Source organism: Oncorhynchus keta, chromosome 15, assembly GCF_023373465.1.
Source record: "Oncorhynchus keta strain PuntledgeMale-10-30-2019 chromosome 15, Oket_V2, whole genome shotgun sequence".
Lineage (NCBI taxonomy): Eukaryota > Metazoa > Chordata > Actinopteri > Salmoniformes > Salmonidae > Oncorhynchus > Oncorhynchus keta.
In genome coordinates this window covers 30,212,489-30,231,263 of record NC_068435.1, presented here as the reverse complement: position 1 = coordinate 30,231,263, position 18,775 = coordinate 30,212,489, and the positions used below count along the sequence as shown (strand labels likewise).

Sequence of the window (18,775 nt, the reverse complement as noted above, 5' to 3'; positions counted from 1 at the left end):
ACACAACTTACAGTAAATCAGCTATTTCTCAATGTTTCAATGATCTGTTCATTCAAAGATGCTTATCAGCTGTTTCAATATAGCTTTTGAGCTGCTGTTGTTGCAGAAGTAGAGGTGTTATACTATATTTAAGGTTCTGAACATGAGGTCTTCATTTCTGGCATGCTGTGTGCAAGCATTTGTAAATAAGACAAGAAAGATCCATAGTACTGGTATTGGGTAAGCTTGTTTGTAAAGAAAATGTAATCATTTTTGTAACCTGTTAATTGACTGCATATTCTGTGAAAACAACATGGTCCACAACAGATGGATGTTGTGCTAATTGTGGTTAGAGTTTTGAAAATGTGACTACAGATTGGACAAAAGGATGTTAGCGACTGTCAAAAGAAAACCTGTAATACCAATAGCCTTGATTGTTTTCACATTCTACATCCTTTCCTCTTCGTTCTCTCCTTTCACGAACCACAAATGGACACACATACGTATCCCTCCCTTTAAACTAAAATTAGTAGCCATAGGGAGGGGAGACAGCAGGAACAGATGCTCAGTGTTATGGTCTCACATGTCTCAGTGAAAAGGCAGGCAGAAGCCCCCCTACAACCTACTGAAAAGATTCCTCTTTACCTGAGGAGGCTGTCTCTCTCATTTGACTCTCTGACTGGCCAATGATCCCTCACATCACCTCACACCAAGCTGAGCACCGCCATACCTTTGTATTATAACTGAAATCATCTGTTCAAAGTTGTGGTATGAGTTGAATGTGAATAATTAGCATATGTGAAGCAGGAAGTGAAGCAGGATATCCATGATGGGGTTATGGCTCTATGAACACCCCCTACATTGGTGTAAAACAGATCCATGTAGAAAGTGAACATCCCCTTTCTCTAGCCAAAGCGTCCCGCTGACACAGCAGCTGTGTGTGTGTGTGTGTGTGTGTGTGTGTGTGTGTGTGTGTGTGTGTGTGTGTGTGTGTGTGTGTGTGTGTGTGTGTGTGTGTGTGTGTGTGTGTGTGTGTGTGTGTGTGTGTGTGTGTGTGTGTGTGTGTGTGTGTGTCGTGCCAACGCAGGTGGTTAGAGGGGGGGGGGCTGCTATGCCTGTGAACAGAACAACAAATCCGGTACAGTGTACACCTGAGGAGCTGTCATTGTCATCATCAGCCATTTATAATGCATGAGAGAGACTGAGAGAAAGAGAGAGAGACAGAGAGGGAGAAAAAGGGAGGGAGAGAGAGTGACAGAGACACAGAGAGGGGGGATTTGGGGACAGACACAGTATCAAAGTTCTAGGTGTGAATCTCCTTCAGATTATAACCCAGATCGCTCTCTCTCAGTCCTGAAGTCGCACTTGTCACGACCAGAAATCTCTCCTTCCACTCTACCCTCGTCCTCTCTCCCTCCCTCTTCACGCCCTGTCTGGCCCAGCTGGGTGTGTGTCCGGACACCTCCTCCAGAGAGCTCAAGGTGACACACATTTTAGTCAGGCTGCTTATGACTGGTTGTGGCCGTGTCCCCGGTTCTCACACAACAGGACAACAAGCCAACCTGGCCTCACGTCCTCCACCTACACCGCCAAAGCTCTAAACAAGAGCCCCTGAACAGAAGGTAAGCTATAGTACAAACACCAACACCACCTACCAACCCCCGGAGCCCTTTGTGGTTCTCTCAGAGAGAGACACTAATCTCCATACTCTGTTGTGTGTTATGTGTGGGGCTACTGGGAGCTAGCAAGAGCGGCAGGCAGGTTGACGAGGTTCCAGCTCTCTGACACAATCATTCATGGCTCATTGTATATGGTGTGTTTGGGGAGTGGAGCAGAGCAGAGAGAGTGCTGTTAGACGGCAGGGTTGGTATTTTTCTGCAGGGTCAGCAGAGGCTGGTGCCAAGCCAGCGTCACAGCGGATAAATCAATGAAACCCAATTAGACTCCGAGAAAAGCCAAGGTGAGAGGGAAATTGAATGGCACTAAAATGCACAGAGTTAGACTAAAAGTGATCCTCAACCCCTTTCCCTCAGTGGCAACTTTGTGAAAACGCAGAGATTAAATCAAACTTTTTTTGGGTTCACTAACACTATAAAACTATCCACAACCTAGCGCCAGCGAGGTGTTGTCATTGACCGGTAAATTGAGATATAGTGCTAGAAAAAGTCCAATGCAGCTTGTGATGTTTGAGAGCACACTGACACTGTCAGAGAGTTCCTAGAGACAGTGTGGCTTGTGTTTTGTGTCACATGTGGGTGTAATGGCACAGTGCAGTGAGTCTGTGGTACATGCATGTGGGAGGTTTACGTTTGCCGCGTTCCTGCATCATAATGGAGTGTAAGGTATCATACCTCCATGCATTTTCATGTTTTGCCTCTGGGAAATCAAGGCATACACGCCGAAAAGGTGGTTTAGAAAGAGACATAAAACAAACACTCATTAAGATATTAGCTAACAGAGGGATGCTGAGACTCATTTAAAAAGTGAGCAACCTCAGTCTCAGCATCACTCTGTTACAGTGGAATTGCCCAGAGAGTACATTTGGTGCTGTGTTCACACTGAGTCCAAGAGTAAAGCAATATGATGCAGTATGTTTAATGATCACCTCGTGAGCTGGCCAAATGAGGAAACCTTTGCTCCAAGCAACCTGCCACTAACATCTGCTGTGTTGGAAGCATATGCCTTTCTTCTTTATGCCAGAGTTACATCTGAAACCAGGCTGCCTCAACCTTACATTATAAACCATGTCCAAATAGACACCCACACACACACACACACACACACACACACACACACACACACACACACACACACACACACACACCATGAGCGTTTAAACTCAATGTGATAGTTATCAGAAGATAATATCATAACACTACTGTAGTTGATATCCATCCTCTTTTGTGTTTGAAATGTTCAATCTTGTTGTGAGTAATGAGAGTCTATGTTATACAAATTGGAGAGAGTGAAGACAAGCCAATATCGGTGTTTCTGTGAAAGGTGGTTGGTAATGCCTGTCCCCGGGTGCACTTCAAACAAGAGCACCGCAAAGAGCAACAATTCGCTATACACACAAAGTATGATACTCAGATAATGTAGCTCTGTTCTCAACGTACCCATAATTCAAGTGGAAAATATGGATGTGTTCTGAATTAATGAAAGAATAACAGCATCGGAGCATATGTGATAACCTGCTGAGTATTCATGAAGAGTTGGAAATTGCTTGAAGATGTTATGCAGCAAATTGCAATTACAAAGTATCTTAAAACGTTAAAAAAACTAAAACCCTGACATGTCATGGAAATGCCAGAATGGTCTGGATATGGGGTAGATTGGCCGTTACCTAACTCCCTCATTAAAAATGGCAACGTGGTATGATCAAATCAACTGAATGTTGCGATGTAATGGAACCATTCTAATCAATAACCACGTGAACTATCTATCCGTTCATCTCAACAATTGTCTTGTGTATTGGGAATGTGAGAGCTTTAATGGTTTTCATTAACCATACTTAGAAATTCTAGTCTCAAACTATGTCCTTTGAAAAGAGGAGAAACAGGGGAAAACAAAGCCCTTTTTTAGTTTAATTTCTCATTTCTAATCCCATTACTTATGTGATTAAACTCCAGACCGTGTCTCATCAGTACCAACGTGTCTCCAGTCGAAAACCCTAAGCTCTGTCTCAGAGGAAACCCAGTGAGACCGATGCAGCTGGGTGGACATCTTGGATCCGCCCAGCACCCTGACTATGGTATAAATCCATCGCGGGGCTTTGTTGCTCAGACAGGCTTATGGTCCCATCCTAAATCAGAGAGTCCAGACTTGCAAGGGATGACAGTCTGTCTCTTCACAGATCAATAGCAATGAGAGGGAATGGATTTCAATCCTCAAGATTCGAGAACTGCTCAGGTTCCAGCCAGAGAGCGAGACAGGTCCACAAGTATCATGCATATTTGAATGGCAAATGGAATATTGCACCCCTTTAAGTGATGATGATGGCTTGGTCAATGTTGTTTATGCCCAATGAGACCTGTTGCAGAGAGCATCAGCGGGGACTAGCAGACCATGCATCACTTTGAGAGAGGTGGCATTCCTATTGTATGCAAATGGTTTGGGACAGGAGGGGGATATTTAATTTAGATCCTCAAGGACTTTTCTGTGTGTGTGTGTGTGTTGTGTGTGTTGTGTGTGTGTGTGTGTGTGTGTGTGTGTGTGTGTGTGTGTGTGTGTGTGTGTGTGTGTGTGTGTGTGTGTGTGTGTGTGTGGCCAAATCTTGCTGCTATGTGCTCGTATGGCACTTGGGTGTAATAGCTATTGATTGGCTGATTAGGGAGGACCACTCAGGAGAGACCAAGGGAGAGCAGTGTCTGTCCTTAAGAGATGAAAGCCATGGCTATTGATTTAAATGGTGGCTCGTGTGCCAGGAAAAGTGTTTGTTGACTTGTTTGTTTGCTCATTCATACATTCATTCCATCACCATCATTTCTTCAGGTTAATCCAGCCAAGCATTGACTGTTGAATGCTTTAGTTTTCACTACATTGATTTGTTTGTTTCTTTGCTCATTCATTAATTAATCCGTTCATCTGTTCATCCAGTCATCCATTCATTCATTGACATTTTGGTGTTTGAAAGTAGGATTTATCTTTAAGGGCTTCTGAACTAATTCTATCAGTGGGAGACATTTCAGTATGAACAATCTATCCGGGAGGAATTCAATTTGTACTTTTCTGTCTGAAAGTGTCCACGAGGACAAAATATACTGACACTGTGCTCTACACTACAGGAGAGGACATGAGCAGTGAAAAGCGTTTGAACAAGTTTCTACTTCTCTCTCCAACACAAAATGAAAACAATTAGTAATGGCTCTGCTATTTTGCAGTGAGTTCTTAGAGTGAGACACGAATGTATTTTTTACAGAGCATGATCTCCCAGGACACAGCAGGTCAAATAGAATAGCCAAGTAAATTCAATGAAACCATCTTAATTCTATTGGAGCATTAGTTTTTCTTATTTCATATACTAATCCTTTCGGCATGATGCCTATGAAGGGGATTCTGACTGAATTATATGTGTACACTTGCGCATGCACAACAAACACACACACACACACACACACACACACACACACACACACACACACACACACACACACACACACACACACACACACGCACACACACAAAGCAACATCTTGACATTGTTTGTGGACAAGGCAATGCTCTGATGTGCTGACACTTCTTTTCACAAGGACTTACGATGAACACTTTTTCCTGAAGTTAGATATGTCGCACAGCCGGGAAAATTATGGCCCTAAAATACTTTGTGATTTTAAATGCAATTATTGGTTTATCTCAGGACACACTGTAGACCATAAAAACGAGCCACAAATCCATCATAACCGGGTGTAATCATTCAAATATTTTGGCGACTGAAACATGGGGTGACCACTGGAGGCTCCTCAGATGAGGAAGGAGAGGACCATCCTACTCAGTGAATATCAGAAATACAAAAATAGTCAACCATTGAAAAGTTTTCTTTTTTTAGAAAGAACTATACTAAATATATTCACGTCAACTTTTCCCACATTTAGCAAAACCTTACACTCAAGGAGCAAAACACAAGGCTAGATTTGCACAACTGTAAGCACATTGTCAGCTTCACACTATTTGCAAAACATTACACACAGTGATTTGCAAAACACTAAACACACTTGTATACATCAGACACAGAAGTATATCATGATGACACTTCCTTGCAATTCCAAAGCACTGACTGTCAAATTACCACACCTATGAGCCAATCTGTTAAACACAGCCATCAGGTGCACAAACACATGATTGCTAAACTGTAGATACACCAATCAGGTTTAAGCACTATAAAAATGCAGCAGGTAGGTTCACCTGCCTTCAACCAAACTGGAAGGAGTCAGAAGAGTGAGGGTGAGAGGGGGAGTACACAGAGGAGGAGGAGTAGGAGGAGGAGGAGGAGAAGGAGGTAGAGGAAGAGGCGGAGAAGGAGGTAGAGGAAGAGGCAGAGGCCGAGCCAGAGGTCGAGGAAGACCTGAAGCAGGAGGAGAATGTGCACAAAGAAGAGGACCAAACCTATCAAATGACATGCGTGCAACACTAGTGGACCATGTTGTGAACCACGGATTGACGCTGAGGGAGGCTGGACTGAGAGTTCAGCCAAAACTTAGCAGATATACAGTGGCATCTGTCATAAGGGCTTTTTGACAGGAAAACAGGTAACAGGTTAAAAAAAAGATCTGTCGACAGTTACAGTAATCAACAGCTTATTGTATGCACCATATCAGCACTCGTGACATTGTACAGTAAGTTACATGTATTATTCTCTACATAGGATTGAGGGTCGGGAACGACAAGGAGGAAGGGGGCCATATTCACGCAAGAACAAGAGAGCGAGATAATAAACATGGTTTTGGCCAATAATGCTATCCGGCTCAGAGAACTACAAGCCAACATTATCGGTGACCATGCCATTTTCAATCATGTCCATCAGGTCTCTCAGTCAACACTGGCACGCATCCTGAAAAGACATCAGGTTCAAATGAAACAACTTTATCGAGTGCCTTTTGAGCGGAGTTCAGAGAGGGTCAAACGGCTGCGGCTTGAGTATGTGGAGGTTTGTATTGTTCACTTTAGCACTGTGATGTTGCATACTGCACACATGACTTCTTTACATTGACTGTATACTAGACCTATGCTGAACTACACAATCTTGTCTTTCACTGTATTTCAGGGAGTTTTGCAGATGGATGCTGAGGAAATCCTGCATGAATTCATATATATTGATGAGGCAGGGTTAAACATCACAAAAGCAAGAAGGAGAGGCAGAAATATCATTGGCCACAGGGCTATAATCAATGTCCCAGGGCAACGTGGGGGTAACATCACCCTTTGCGCTGCGGGGGTAACATCACCCTTTGCGCTGGCTTTCACAGCATGGGGTTGTCCTCCGTCATGCCAAAACGGTCCCTTACAACACACCTCACATTCTCGCATTTTTGGACCAATTGCACCACATCGTCACAGCAGGTAATGAAATGCACCAGATGCAATACATGGTCATCTGGGACAATGTAATTCCACCGCTCTGCTTTGGTCCAGAACTGGTTTCAACACCCTCCACAGTTAACAGTACTAGACCTTCCACCATACTCTCCGTTTCTAAACCCTATCGAAGAGTTTTTCTCTGCATGGCGGTGGAAGGTTTACGATCTCCAGCCCCAGGCTCAGGTGGCCAGGAAGGTTTACGATCTCCAGCCCCAGGCTCAGGTACCCCTCATTCAGGCCAGGAAGGTTTACGTACCCCTCATTCAGGCCATGGAGGTTTACGATCTCCAGCCCCAGGCTCAGGTACCCCTCATTCAGGCCATGGAGGACGCCTGTGACCAAGTCGACGCCACAGCTGTGCAAGGATGGATTCAACATTCAAGACGGTTCTTCCCACGTTGTCTTGCTAATGATGATATTGTTTGTGATGTTGATGAAATTCTCTGGCCAGATCCAGCTAGGCGACGAGATAATGTATAGTATGTCTGTTTTTTTCAGATTATTTTATGTTTGTTGTTATTGACTGTAATTGTAACCTGTACTGGATACAGTATTTTACGTGTGTCTGATTGCTGAGCTAACAGTGTTATGCACACTACTGTAGTAGCATGAAAACTGGGACATGTTTTGTTGTGATTCTCCATGTTGACATGTTGACTGATTTGGGTATATGGAGAGAAATAAATTATATCTTCCTCAGTCTACAGCATTGGTCTTGTGTAGTGTTTGTATAGTTGCACTTTCTCTGTGTACTTCATTTACAGTTCTCTAATCACAATGACAATTGGACTTGCTAAAAGTGCTTTAGGTTAGCAACAGCAGTGTGTAACTGGTTCAAAAAGATTGAAGTCATATGAAATGTGTGTTTCGTATGGTAAATATTTAGTTTTGACAAGTGTTCCATTTTGCAAATGATCTGAAGTGTTGTGCTACTTTGGTGTAGGGTTGTGCTAATTGTGTGTAGTGTTTTGACAAACCGGGCCCTGTAAACTGTAAAACACACTGTTTTACGAAGGTCTCCAGTAGCATCAACCGCACCCTCTAGGGTAGTGCCATGGTGTAGCCACTTTTACATCCTCCTCTGGGTACATTGCCTTCAACACAAAACCCTTGAGGCTCATGGTTCTCACCACCTTCCATAGACGTACACAGTAATTATGACGACTTCCAGAAAACGTCCTCCAACCTATCAGAGCTCTTACAGTATGAACCGACATGTTCAATCAAAGGATCCAATCAAAGGACCAGAGAACGAATCCAGTACTGAAAGCATAAGCTACAGCCAGCTAGCACTGCAGTACATCAAATGTGGTGAGTAGTTGACACAAAAAGAAAGACAATATAGTTAAACAGTTTGGAACAAACAATTAAGGAGAAGCAGCAGAGAGCGAGAGAGAGCTAGCTATATTTTGTTATATTCTTTACCTTTCACTTATTTAACTAGCTAATGCATCCAATTTTGCCTACTCAGCAACCTGACTCAAACTGAGAGGAGTGCTATTTCTGTTAGCTAGCTGGTTTAGGCTATCCAACACTGTGACTCTTCCAAGTCATGGTAGGATTTCAGTTTTAGGAATGAGAGCCCGTGGAGGCGGGAAAGAGTTATAACACGAGCAAAGTGATGACGCTGTATGTGGCTGCCATGAAATTGACCTGTGTGTGCGGGTGATCAGGGGTGTTTTCATGACTCCGATTCTGTTGCAAAACGTTTCTGAAACTGAAGCAAATGGAACGAAGGGACCTACCTGAATAAGTCCAATATAAACTCTTGGTTTAGTTGCAAAACTGAATGTTTTGCAACTGTTTGGACTAATGATTAATCACCGGATCAGCTAGATGCAGGCAAGAGTATGCAATACAGTATTGAATGTGTCACTGTCACCTTGATTACTCCAATTTGTATCTCGACCTGTGCACCTATGTTATACATTTTCATTTGTAGTCTAGGTTGTAGCAACCTCACAATTTGTCCTCCCTAATCTTAAATGCCACCGACCACCACTGTATGCTTTAGGACAGAGATTGGGTACAGTGATAGTGGTGAAAACATTTGAAAACCACAATATCCCACCACTAAGACAGAACAGACAGACTATACAGCACAACTCTATTTGGCCCTATTGTTCAAATGGCATAAAAGATTGAAAGAGCCGCTTTGGCAGCAGAAACAAATAATCACAGTGTTACTGTGGTCCTAAGAGGGCTCTATTGAATGCATAACAATGAAGCTTGATTGGAATTGATAGCTGCTTTGAATGCTTCGATGTTCCTCTCAGCTGACTCATTTGTTATAGGGCGACCTTTGACACGTCAGGGAATGCCATTGGCTAATGAGCTATTTAGCCAAAGTTAGAGAGGGGTCAAAAAAATGTGTGCTTTCTATCAAAAGGACTGGCATTCTGTTGAAGAGGTGGGCTATCGGAACACCATTAATCAAAAGTGTTTTTACTGCAGTGAGCTAAATCACTAGTCTTAAACAAATCTACTTTGAAACAAAAGTATTCTGTTATGAGCTTAAAAAAAGAAGACACCTGTACCATGTGAGATATAGAGTTGAAATGTGTTCAATTTTTAGTTTGCATCTCAATATTACACTTTATATATCCCAAAAGGCTGAAATAGAACAAAACCATTTGACATAGAAACACCAGATTTTCTACAAGTTTTTAGAAATAATGTTTATTAATTATTAAATTATGAAAAATATTAATACAATTCCACCCATGAGGCCACTAGAGAGCGATTTGGTCATTTGACTGCAGGAAAGGGGTGTTATGATAGCTATCCGTTCAAAGCGGTTGTCTGTTTTTACTAGTCTCAGGCACTTTACCGTAGCAATTAGCCTGGGGAAGAGGTTCGTTAATTACCTAAGGAGGCAGTCATTCATGACTCATTATAATTTGTATTCAATGAAATGTCAACCTACACCGACAGAAACATCATAGAACAAGCACACATGGGGAAACTACATACTACTACTACGTACAGTTCCTAGTCTCTGTATCAACAAACATATAGTCAGCATGAAAAAAATGCAGAGGTGTGTAAGTGTTATAAAGGTGCTGCTGACCTCTGCCATTTTTTCTCCCTCGGAGCGATCAAGGCCACCGTGGAGAAATGGGCCTGGAGTCAAGGGCTTCCCCCCAGGCCACCAGCCCCCACCAGCCTCCCCCGGCCCCAAGTCACCAGACACCTGCACTTACAGGAGTCAACAGCAGTGTCAGCAGCATGGGCCACATGCCTCATACAGCAACCTTACAGCTGGCCTGAAAGCAGTGCTATTTCTCTTTGCCCAGACACCTCTACATAACACAGGTCTAAGAACAACCTTCTCTAGTCTCCATCTGTAGGATACAACTCACCTCCTCTTCTGGCCCTACCTACTCTACACATCCAAGTCTCAGAATTGGAGCAGATTCCAATTCTGAATCAGAACAGCATATTGATAATAATATTCCCCTTTAGACTGCATGCAGTTTTATATTATGCATTAGTATTAAATGTATTTTCATAAAAGGCAGCCCACAGTAGAAATATGCTGCATACACAGTTCTCATAGGTACAAAGTGGCTTTATGAAATCTGAAACGTGATATAGCTTGATTGAATGCTCTGAGTCATAATTGGATCCCTCCTTTCCTCCCCCCTCACCTCCCATCACCCCTCTCCTCCTCATCTCCCCCCTGACAGAATAACTGCGACAGCCTTAATCAAAGAGATGGAACATTTTGATCCCACTCTCGATTAGATTAGATTACATAAACTGAAGCAATTTGTACAAAATGCAAGGCGAATGATCAACAGGTCATTCAACTTGATCTCTAACCCAGTTTAGGCAGTTACACAGTAAACAATGTAAGGCATTCCACGGATCCATTTGCTTCCTTAGGAAAATCCTTTAGTTGAAATTTCTAATCAATTTTACATTGATTAATACTGTGGAGTACATTGAATTGATTTAAAATATGTTTGTTGTAATTGTTTAATTCCATGTAAGTAAAAAGAGTAAGATAACTAATGTCAAATATACTGTGTCTGCAAAATGTATATAGGTTCAGAACTTTTGTGAAACAGCGCAGTTGAAAAAGACAGGGCAAGTATAAATCAAAACAGAAAGGTCTTCAGAGATAGATGGGAGAGATTGAGTATAGCTGAAGGTTGGGACTAAAAACAAACAAGAGATAACTAATTGTAAAAATGTACTGTGTCCGGAAATTGTATATACAGTTGAAGTCAGACGTTTACATACACTTAGGTTGGAGTCAATAAAACTTGTTTTTCAACTACTCCACAAATTACTTGTTAACAAACTATAGTTTTGGCAAGTCGGTTACTTTCTGCATGACACAAGTCATGTTTCTAACATTTGTCTATAGACAGATTATTTCACTTATAATTCACTGTATCACAATTCCAGTGGGACAGAAGTTTACATAACACTAAGTTGACTGTGCCTTTAAACAGTTTTGACAATTCTGATAGCTTCTGATATCTTCTGATAGCCTAACTGACATAATTTGAGTCAATTGGAGGTGTACCTGTGGATGTATTTCAAGGCCTATCTTCAAACTCAGTGCCTCTTTGCTTGACATCATTGGGAAATTAAAAGAAATCAGCCAAGACCTCAGAATAAAATGGTAGACCTCCACAAGTCTGGTTCATCCTTGGGAGCAATTTCCAAACGCCTGAAGGTACCACATTCATCTGTACAAACAATAGTATTCAAGTATAAACACCATGGGACCACGCAGTCGTCATACCAGGAAGGAGATGCCTTCTGTCTCCTAGAGATGCACGTACTTTGGTGAGAAAAGTGCAAATCAATCCCAGAACAACAGCAAAGGACCGTGTGAAGATGCTGGAGGAAACAGGTACAAAAGTATCTATATCCACAGTAAAACGAGTCCTATATCGACATAACCTGAAAGGGCGCACAGCAAGGGAGAAGCCACTGCTCCAAAACCACCATAAAAAAGTTAGACTACAGTTTGCAACTGCATATGGGGATAAAGATTTTACTTTTTGGAGAAATGTCCTCTGGTCTGATTAAACAAAAATAGAACTGTTTGGCAATAATGACCATTGTTATGTTTGGAGGAAAAGGGGGATGCTTGCAAGCCGAAGAACACCATCCCAACCGTGAAGCACGGGGGTGGCGGCATCTTGTTGTGGGGTGCTTTGCTGCAGGAGGGACTGGTGCACTACACAAAATAGATGGCATCATGAGGCAGGACAATTATGTGGATATATTGAAGCAACATTTCAAGACATCAATCAGGAAGTTAATACTTGGTCGCAAATGGGTCTTCCAAATGGACAAGGACCCCAAGCATACTTCCAAAATGGCTTAAGGACAACAAAATCACGTTATTGGAGTGGCCATCACAAAGCCCTGACCTCAATTCTATAGAGATTTTTTGTGGGCAGAACTGAAAAAGTGTGTGCGAGCAAGGAGGCCTACAAACCTGACTCAGTTACACCAGTTCTGTCAAGAGGAATTGGCCAAAATTCACTCAACTTGTGGGAAGCTTGTGGAAGGCTTCCAGAAAAGTTTGATCCAAGTTAAACTATTTAAAGGCAACACTACCAAATACTAATTGAGTGTATGTAAACTTCTGACCCACTGGGAATGTGATGAAAGAAATAAAAGCTGAAAGAAATCATTCTCTCTACTCGTATTCTGACATTTTGCATTCTTATAATTAAGTGGTGATCCTAACTGACTTAAAAAAGCAAATTTTTACTAGGATTAAAGTTCAGGAATTGTGAGAAACTGAGTTTAAATGTATTTGGCTAAGGTGTATGTAAACTTCCAACTTCAACTGATATGTATAAGCTTGAATTAGAAGCCTAAAGGGCTGTTGTCCATCCGTTTACTCCAATTAGAGGAGGTGTGGTAGTGTTAGGGGATAATTAATAAAGGAAAATACATATTTTTAATAGATATGGGGGACTGGAAATGATGCAGACAATTAAATTCATGGAAACCACAATCTATCTGTAATATTAAAGCTGATCTACCACCCCACCCCCCAAAAAACTAGAACATAAAAAAGTTATAAATAAAAAACATACCTACAAAAATGTTTCTTAAGAAATTACAAAAACAAATAAATATTTGTAAATAAATTATATAGTAAGTACTGTAGTACTCCATGGTAAACTGTAGTATTATTACATGTGGATGTGTCATTCATTTGGATAAAGATCAATATCATAATTTCTGCATAATATAAAAAAAATAATGCAAGATTAAAGGGCATGTCTTTAAATCTCCCAGCTTAGCTACTCATAAGATTTTCAGGCAGAGAGAGTAGGGCAGGAGAGTGGAGATAAAACACTTTTAAAGGTCCCGAACAGCGAAGATCATGTCTTTCATCTAATTGTATGATATTTGGAAGAAACCAGTTCAAAGTTGGATAAGTTGCAGGGTAGAGTACTGGGAGGTAGCCGGATAGTAATATTGACTAGGGTTCAGGGCAGGGTACTGGGCAGAGACTGGTTAGTGGTGACTGTTTAACAGTCTGATTGCCTGAAGATAGAAGCTGTTTATCAGTCTCTTGGTCCCAGCTCTGATGCACCTGTACTGTCTCCTCCTTCTAGATGGTAGTAAGGTGAGCAGGCCATGGCTCGGGTGACTGAGGTACTTGATGATCTTATTTGCCTTCCTGTGACACCGGGTGCTGTAGCTGTACTGAAGGGCAGGCAATGTGCCCCCGATTATGTAGATGACCCCTCCACCCTCTGGAGAGCCCTGCAGTTGCGAACTGTGCAATTTCCGTACCCGGCGGTGATACAGCCTGACAGGATGTTCTTAATGGTGCATCTGTAGAGGTGTGTGAAGGTTTTAGGGGCCAAGCTGAACTTCTTCAGCCTCCTGAGGTTGAAGAGGCACCTATTCTAGGTTGGTTGAACAAAATAACTTGAGTTCCTGTACATTATCATAATCACACCATTAGTAGTTAATCATATACCTGCAGCTTTCTTCTTCCCGGAGAGTTCTTTATTCCTGTCTGCGCGATGTTCCCGAGAACCCAGCTGGCTGTACGGAATGGGGGACAACGCATCCGGAAAGAGCCATTATTCAGTGAAACAGAGTATGTTACTGTCCCTGATGTCTCTCTGGAAGGAGATCCTCACCCTGAGCTTGTCTACTTTATTGTCCAGAGACTGAACATTTCATGAGTAATCTATCCATTGTGGCTCCGGAGGATCGCCCAAAGACTGCCTTCACCACACCAGAGGGGCTTTTCCAGTATGTAGAGGATGCCCTTCGGACTGCATGGTGCCGCTGCAACTTTCCAACGCCTCATGGATGCCATTCTAGAGAGGAGGAAGTGGCTTTGATGGCCCTGGAGGGCAAAGGAAAAGAGGAGGCTCTACCACAGGTGCCCCCGTGGCCAAACTCTCCTGCCGGAGCAGTCAAGACAGCTTGACAAGCTGATTATGAACTTTGGTCGAATATTCTCTCCATTCCCAGGACAAACAGATGTCCTGTTCCACCATATCCACACTGAACCCGGCAAGAAGGTGCATATCCGCCCTTACAGGATTCCTGAGTCTCGCCGAGTCATCGCTAAGAACGAGGTAAGGGAGATGTTGAGGATGGGTGTGATCGAGCCATCGACGAGTGCGTGGTCCAGTCCCATAGTCCTGGTCCCCAAATCCGATGGTAGTATGAGACTCTGCAACGACTTTAGAGGCGTGAATGCCATCTCTACATTCGATGCGTATCCCATGCCCCGCATGGATGAACTCTTGGAGCGCTTAGGAAAAGCCAAGTTCAGCACCACCCTGGATTTGACGAAGGGATATTGGCAAGTGTCGGTGGCTCCAGAGGATCGCCTAAAGACTGCCTTCGGCACCCCAGAGGGGCTTTTCCAGTACGTGAGGATGCCCTTCGGACTGCATGGTGCCAATGCAACTTTCCAACGCCTCATGGATGTCATTCTACGGCCCCATCAAGAGTATGCAGTGGCGTACATAGACGATGTGGTCATCCACAGCGAGGACTGGGATAGTCACCTCCTGCGATTACGGGCGGTGCTCGTGAGTTTGGAAGCCACAGGGTTGACGGCCAATCCAAATAAATGCTGCCTGGGCCTGTCCGATGCGGAATACCTGGGGTACACTGTGGGGAATGGGAAAATACGCCCACAGAAAGAGAAGACCAGGGCAATTCGGGACTGGCCTCGACCCCGGACCAAGCGGGATGTTCGGTCCTTCTTAGGGATAACGGGATATTATCGCCGTTTTATCCCGGGATATGAAACCATTGCCAACCCCCTCACAAACCTCATCAAGAAAAACTTGCCAAACCAGGTAGAGTGGAAAGACAATACGGAAGAGGCCTTTCAATTGCTAAAAGATGGCATGTGTTCTGATCCCGTCCTACAGGCTCCAGACTTCTCACAAGAGTTCATTGTGCAGGTCAAGGGTGAAGACGAAGCAGAGAAGCCAATTTTGTTCATAAGTAGGAAGCTCAGCGATTTTTTATTTTATTTTATTTCACCTTTATTTAACCAGGTAGTCAAGTTGAGAACAAGTTCTCATTTACAATTGCGACCTGGCCAAGATAAAGCAAAGCAGTTCGACAGATACAACGACACAGAGTTACACATGGAGTAAAACAAACATACAGTCAATAATACAGTATAAACAAGTCTATATACAATGTGAGCAAATTATGTGAGAAGGGAGGTAAAGGCAAAAAAGGCCATGGTGGCAAAGTAAATACAATATAGCAAGTAAAACACTGGAATGGTAGTTTTGCAATGGAAGAATGTGCAAAGTAGAAATAAAAATAATGGGGTGCAAAGGAGCAAAATAAATAAATAAATAAAATACAGTTGGGAAAGAGGTAGTTGTTTGGGCTAAATTATAGGTGGGCTACGTACAGGTGCAGTAATCTGTAAAGCGATCAGGAACAGAGATATGCTACCGTAGAGAAAGAGGCCTTAGCCATTAAGTGGGCCCTTGATTATCTCCGGTACTACCTACTGGGTTGGAGGTTTGCATTAGTTACTGACCATGCGACCCTCACGTGGATGGCTTGTAAGAGAAACAATAACAACAGAATAGCCAGATGGTTTTTGTCTTTTCAACCGTTCTCTTTCCATGTCATCCACAGGGCCAGATCGAGGAACGGGATGGCAGACGCGCTGCCCCGACACAACCAAGACGGTGCGTCTGGCGCCCGACCCTCTGGTTCGGTCCTGAGGGGGAAGGTATGTGGAAGGACCACCAGAGGGCAGGCTGGGCTCACGGATAGTAACCCAACAAGGCATGGGAGACAAGGTAGATAGAGGCAATTAAGCACAGCTGACGGTACTAATGACATATTCTCCTTCCCCTATAAGAGAGAGTAGGGAACCAGCAGACAAGGGGGGAAAAACTATCTCTGGAAGATGGCCACCGAGACAGAAGAGCTATCCATGAAGAACCACTAAGACGGTGACAATCCCGAGACATTTGTTTTAGTTTAAAGATAATCGTATTGTGTTCCTGTTTGATCTGTAGAAGAAGATGTATGTGTTGTCCTTGGGAGATTTTCATTGATTATGTTGGAGTGTTTGTGTTGACCAAATGCCCTCAATAGAGAACTGTGTTCAATCAAGAAAACCTACTCCTGACTCGTTTATTCCACCTTTACGCTTTAGAGTGACGCCCAAGTACTTGGTCCGCTCACACCATCTACAATAAATGCGGCCCCAGGATATGTGGTTTCCAATTTGCACATAGTTCATTGTAGTTCCTTGAGAGCCATCTGGGGTTCGTCTTGCAGGGGAATATACACGGCAGTGAAGATAACTGCGGTCAGTGAGGTACTCCAGATTGGGAGAACAAAGGACTTGAGTTCCTGTACGTTACCACAATCACACCATGAGTAGTTAGTCATGAAACAAACCCCTCTGCTTTTTTTACCCCAGAAAGTTGTTCTTGTCTCCTCGATGGATGGAGAACCCCGCGGGCTTAATTGACGATGGACAATATATCCGGAGAGATCCACGATTCTGTAAAACAGAGTATCCCTGATGTCTCTCTGGAAGGAGATCCTCACCCTGAGCTTGTCTACTTTATTGTCCAGGGACTGAACGTTAGTGAGCAATATACTCAGAAGTGGTGGATGGTATGCACGCCTGAGTCTGACTAGGGCCCCACTTATTCTTCCTCTTCTCCAGCATTGGCGTGTTGGTGCAGCCACTGGGATGAATAGAGCTCCCTTAGGGAAGTTCAAACAAAGGATCCAGATTAGGGAAGTAGAATTTCTGCTTGAATGTCTGGTAAGTGACTGCCATTCTAATGTCCTATAGTTATTTTTGGCTGTTGGTAATAATACTAGAAAGTTGCACATTGGCTAAGAGCTAGAAACAGGGTGACTGTGTCTGTCAGTGCCATCTTAAAATGTTTTGCTTGGGAGATAGAATGATGGTGCCAGAACTTTAAAGGGCCAATCAGCAGTTGAAACAACAGGTAAAAAGCTCAGGAATGGGGCTTGAGAAATTTAACCATAACTAATCGACATGGATACAAGCGCTGACCAATGATATCAAAATTATATTTTTAACCATCTTTTGAGTCGATATTGTGTTTGTTTACAATAACATTGTTTACATATAATGGAGTAAACCAAGCTTTTTTTTGTTTGGGGGTTTATAATGGGGCAACTATAATGGGGCAACCACCGTTAAACCAAGCTCGTGAGGTATTTAAAAGTTATATTCTTCATGAATCAATGGGTACCTATCATTCATTAGAAGCATTAAAAGAAAAGCAATCGCAGATATTATTTTTTTATTTTTCGAAAGGAGGAGTATCGAGTGGAAGGAGCGAGTCTCAAGGAGCCAGAATGTGTTTAGTGAAATTGGCGAATTGACCAGTAGGGAGAGACAATGAGAGACCCTGTCCTGGCACAGCGACAGCGTCTTTCCTGTTCTGTTGGAGGGACTGCATGCATGGGAGGGAGTAGCAGCCTCAGTACCAGGCGGTGATCTCAGATCGGAGCACGGAGTGGATAGGGGAGGCTGCTAGGCTACATGCTGCTGCCGCTGCCACCTTTGTTGTAAGCAGGGATCGTTTGATTTCACCACTACATCCATACTGCAGCAGACATAGCCTACGGATATTTATCACGGATTGCAAGGGGAAATACATTACAACCGGCATACCCATGTACTTTTACGAGGGCAGAGGACTGCTTCTCCTCACGCTCTTGGCCGCTTTGCAGGTAATGTGTCTGCGGAACGGTTTTGTTGAGTTGGAACAGGACAGTTCTAGGACTAGTGCTTGTTTTCAGTGACGATGTTTCTGCTGTGATCTGTCGGGTAACGTGCCCGCTTGTCCATTATGGCTCGCCTCTCCACTATGAAAAAAGGCTACACAGGCATGTTTTGCATGGTTGCTAGATATAATGCAGTATTGGGAACTTATATATGTGACGCGTCAACAAATAATGACAATATGTAGTAGATTGATATTGCATGAAGATCAACCCTGGGTTATTGTAGCCGACATCGCTAGGGTCTATTTGAAGGATGGGATGATTTGCCATTTAAAACAGCTACCCTTCTTCAAAATATGATTTTATGTGGGCTACAATGTATCAAGAGTAAATTCATTATAATAAATTTAACCGACATAATATATTAAACATAGTATTATCTATTAGGGTATTCCGTCCATATGGTGATCAAGCAATACATTGTTTCTTCTTAAGTATATTT

General features: G+C 43.0%; 1 protein-coding gene across 1 annotated transcript in view; it reads left to right on the top strand.

Annotated features, from left to right (window-relative positions):
• The first annotated feature begins 17,989 nt into the window (after positions 1–17,989).
• LOC118394757 (cadherin-2-like) overlaps positions 17,990–18,775 on the top strand; it is an 84,829-nt gene continuing 84,043 nt past the window's right edge. Inside the window, exon 1 of the mRNA XM_052463837.1 lies at positions 17,990–18,279. Coding sequence (XP_052319797.1) covers positions 18,223–18,279 — 57 coding nt within the window. The 5' untranslated portion in view covers positions 17,990–18,222. The remainder of the gene's footprint in view (positions 18,280–18,775) is intronic.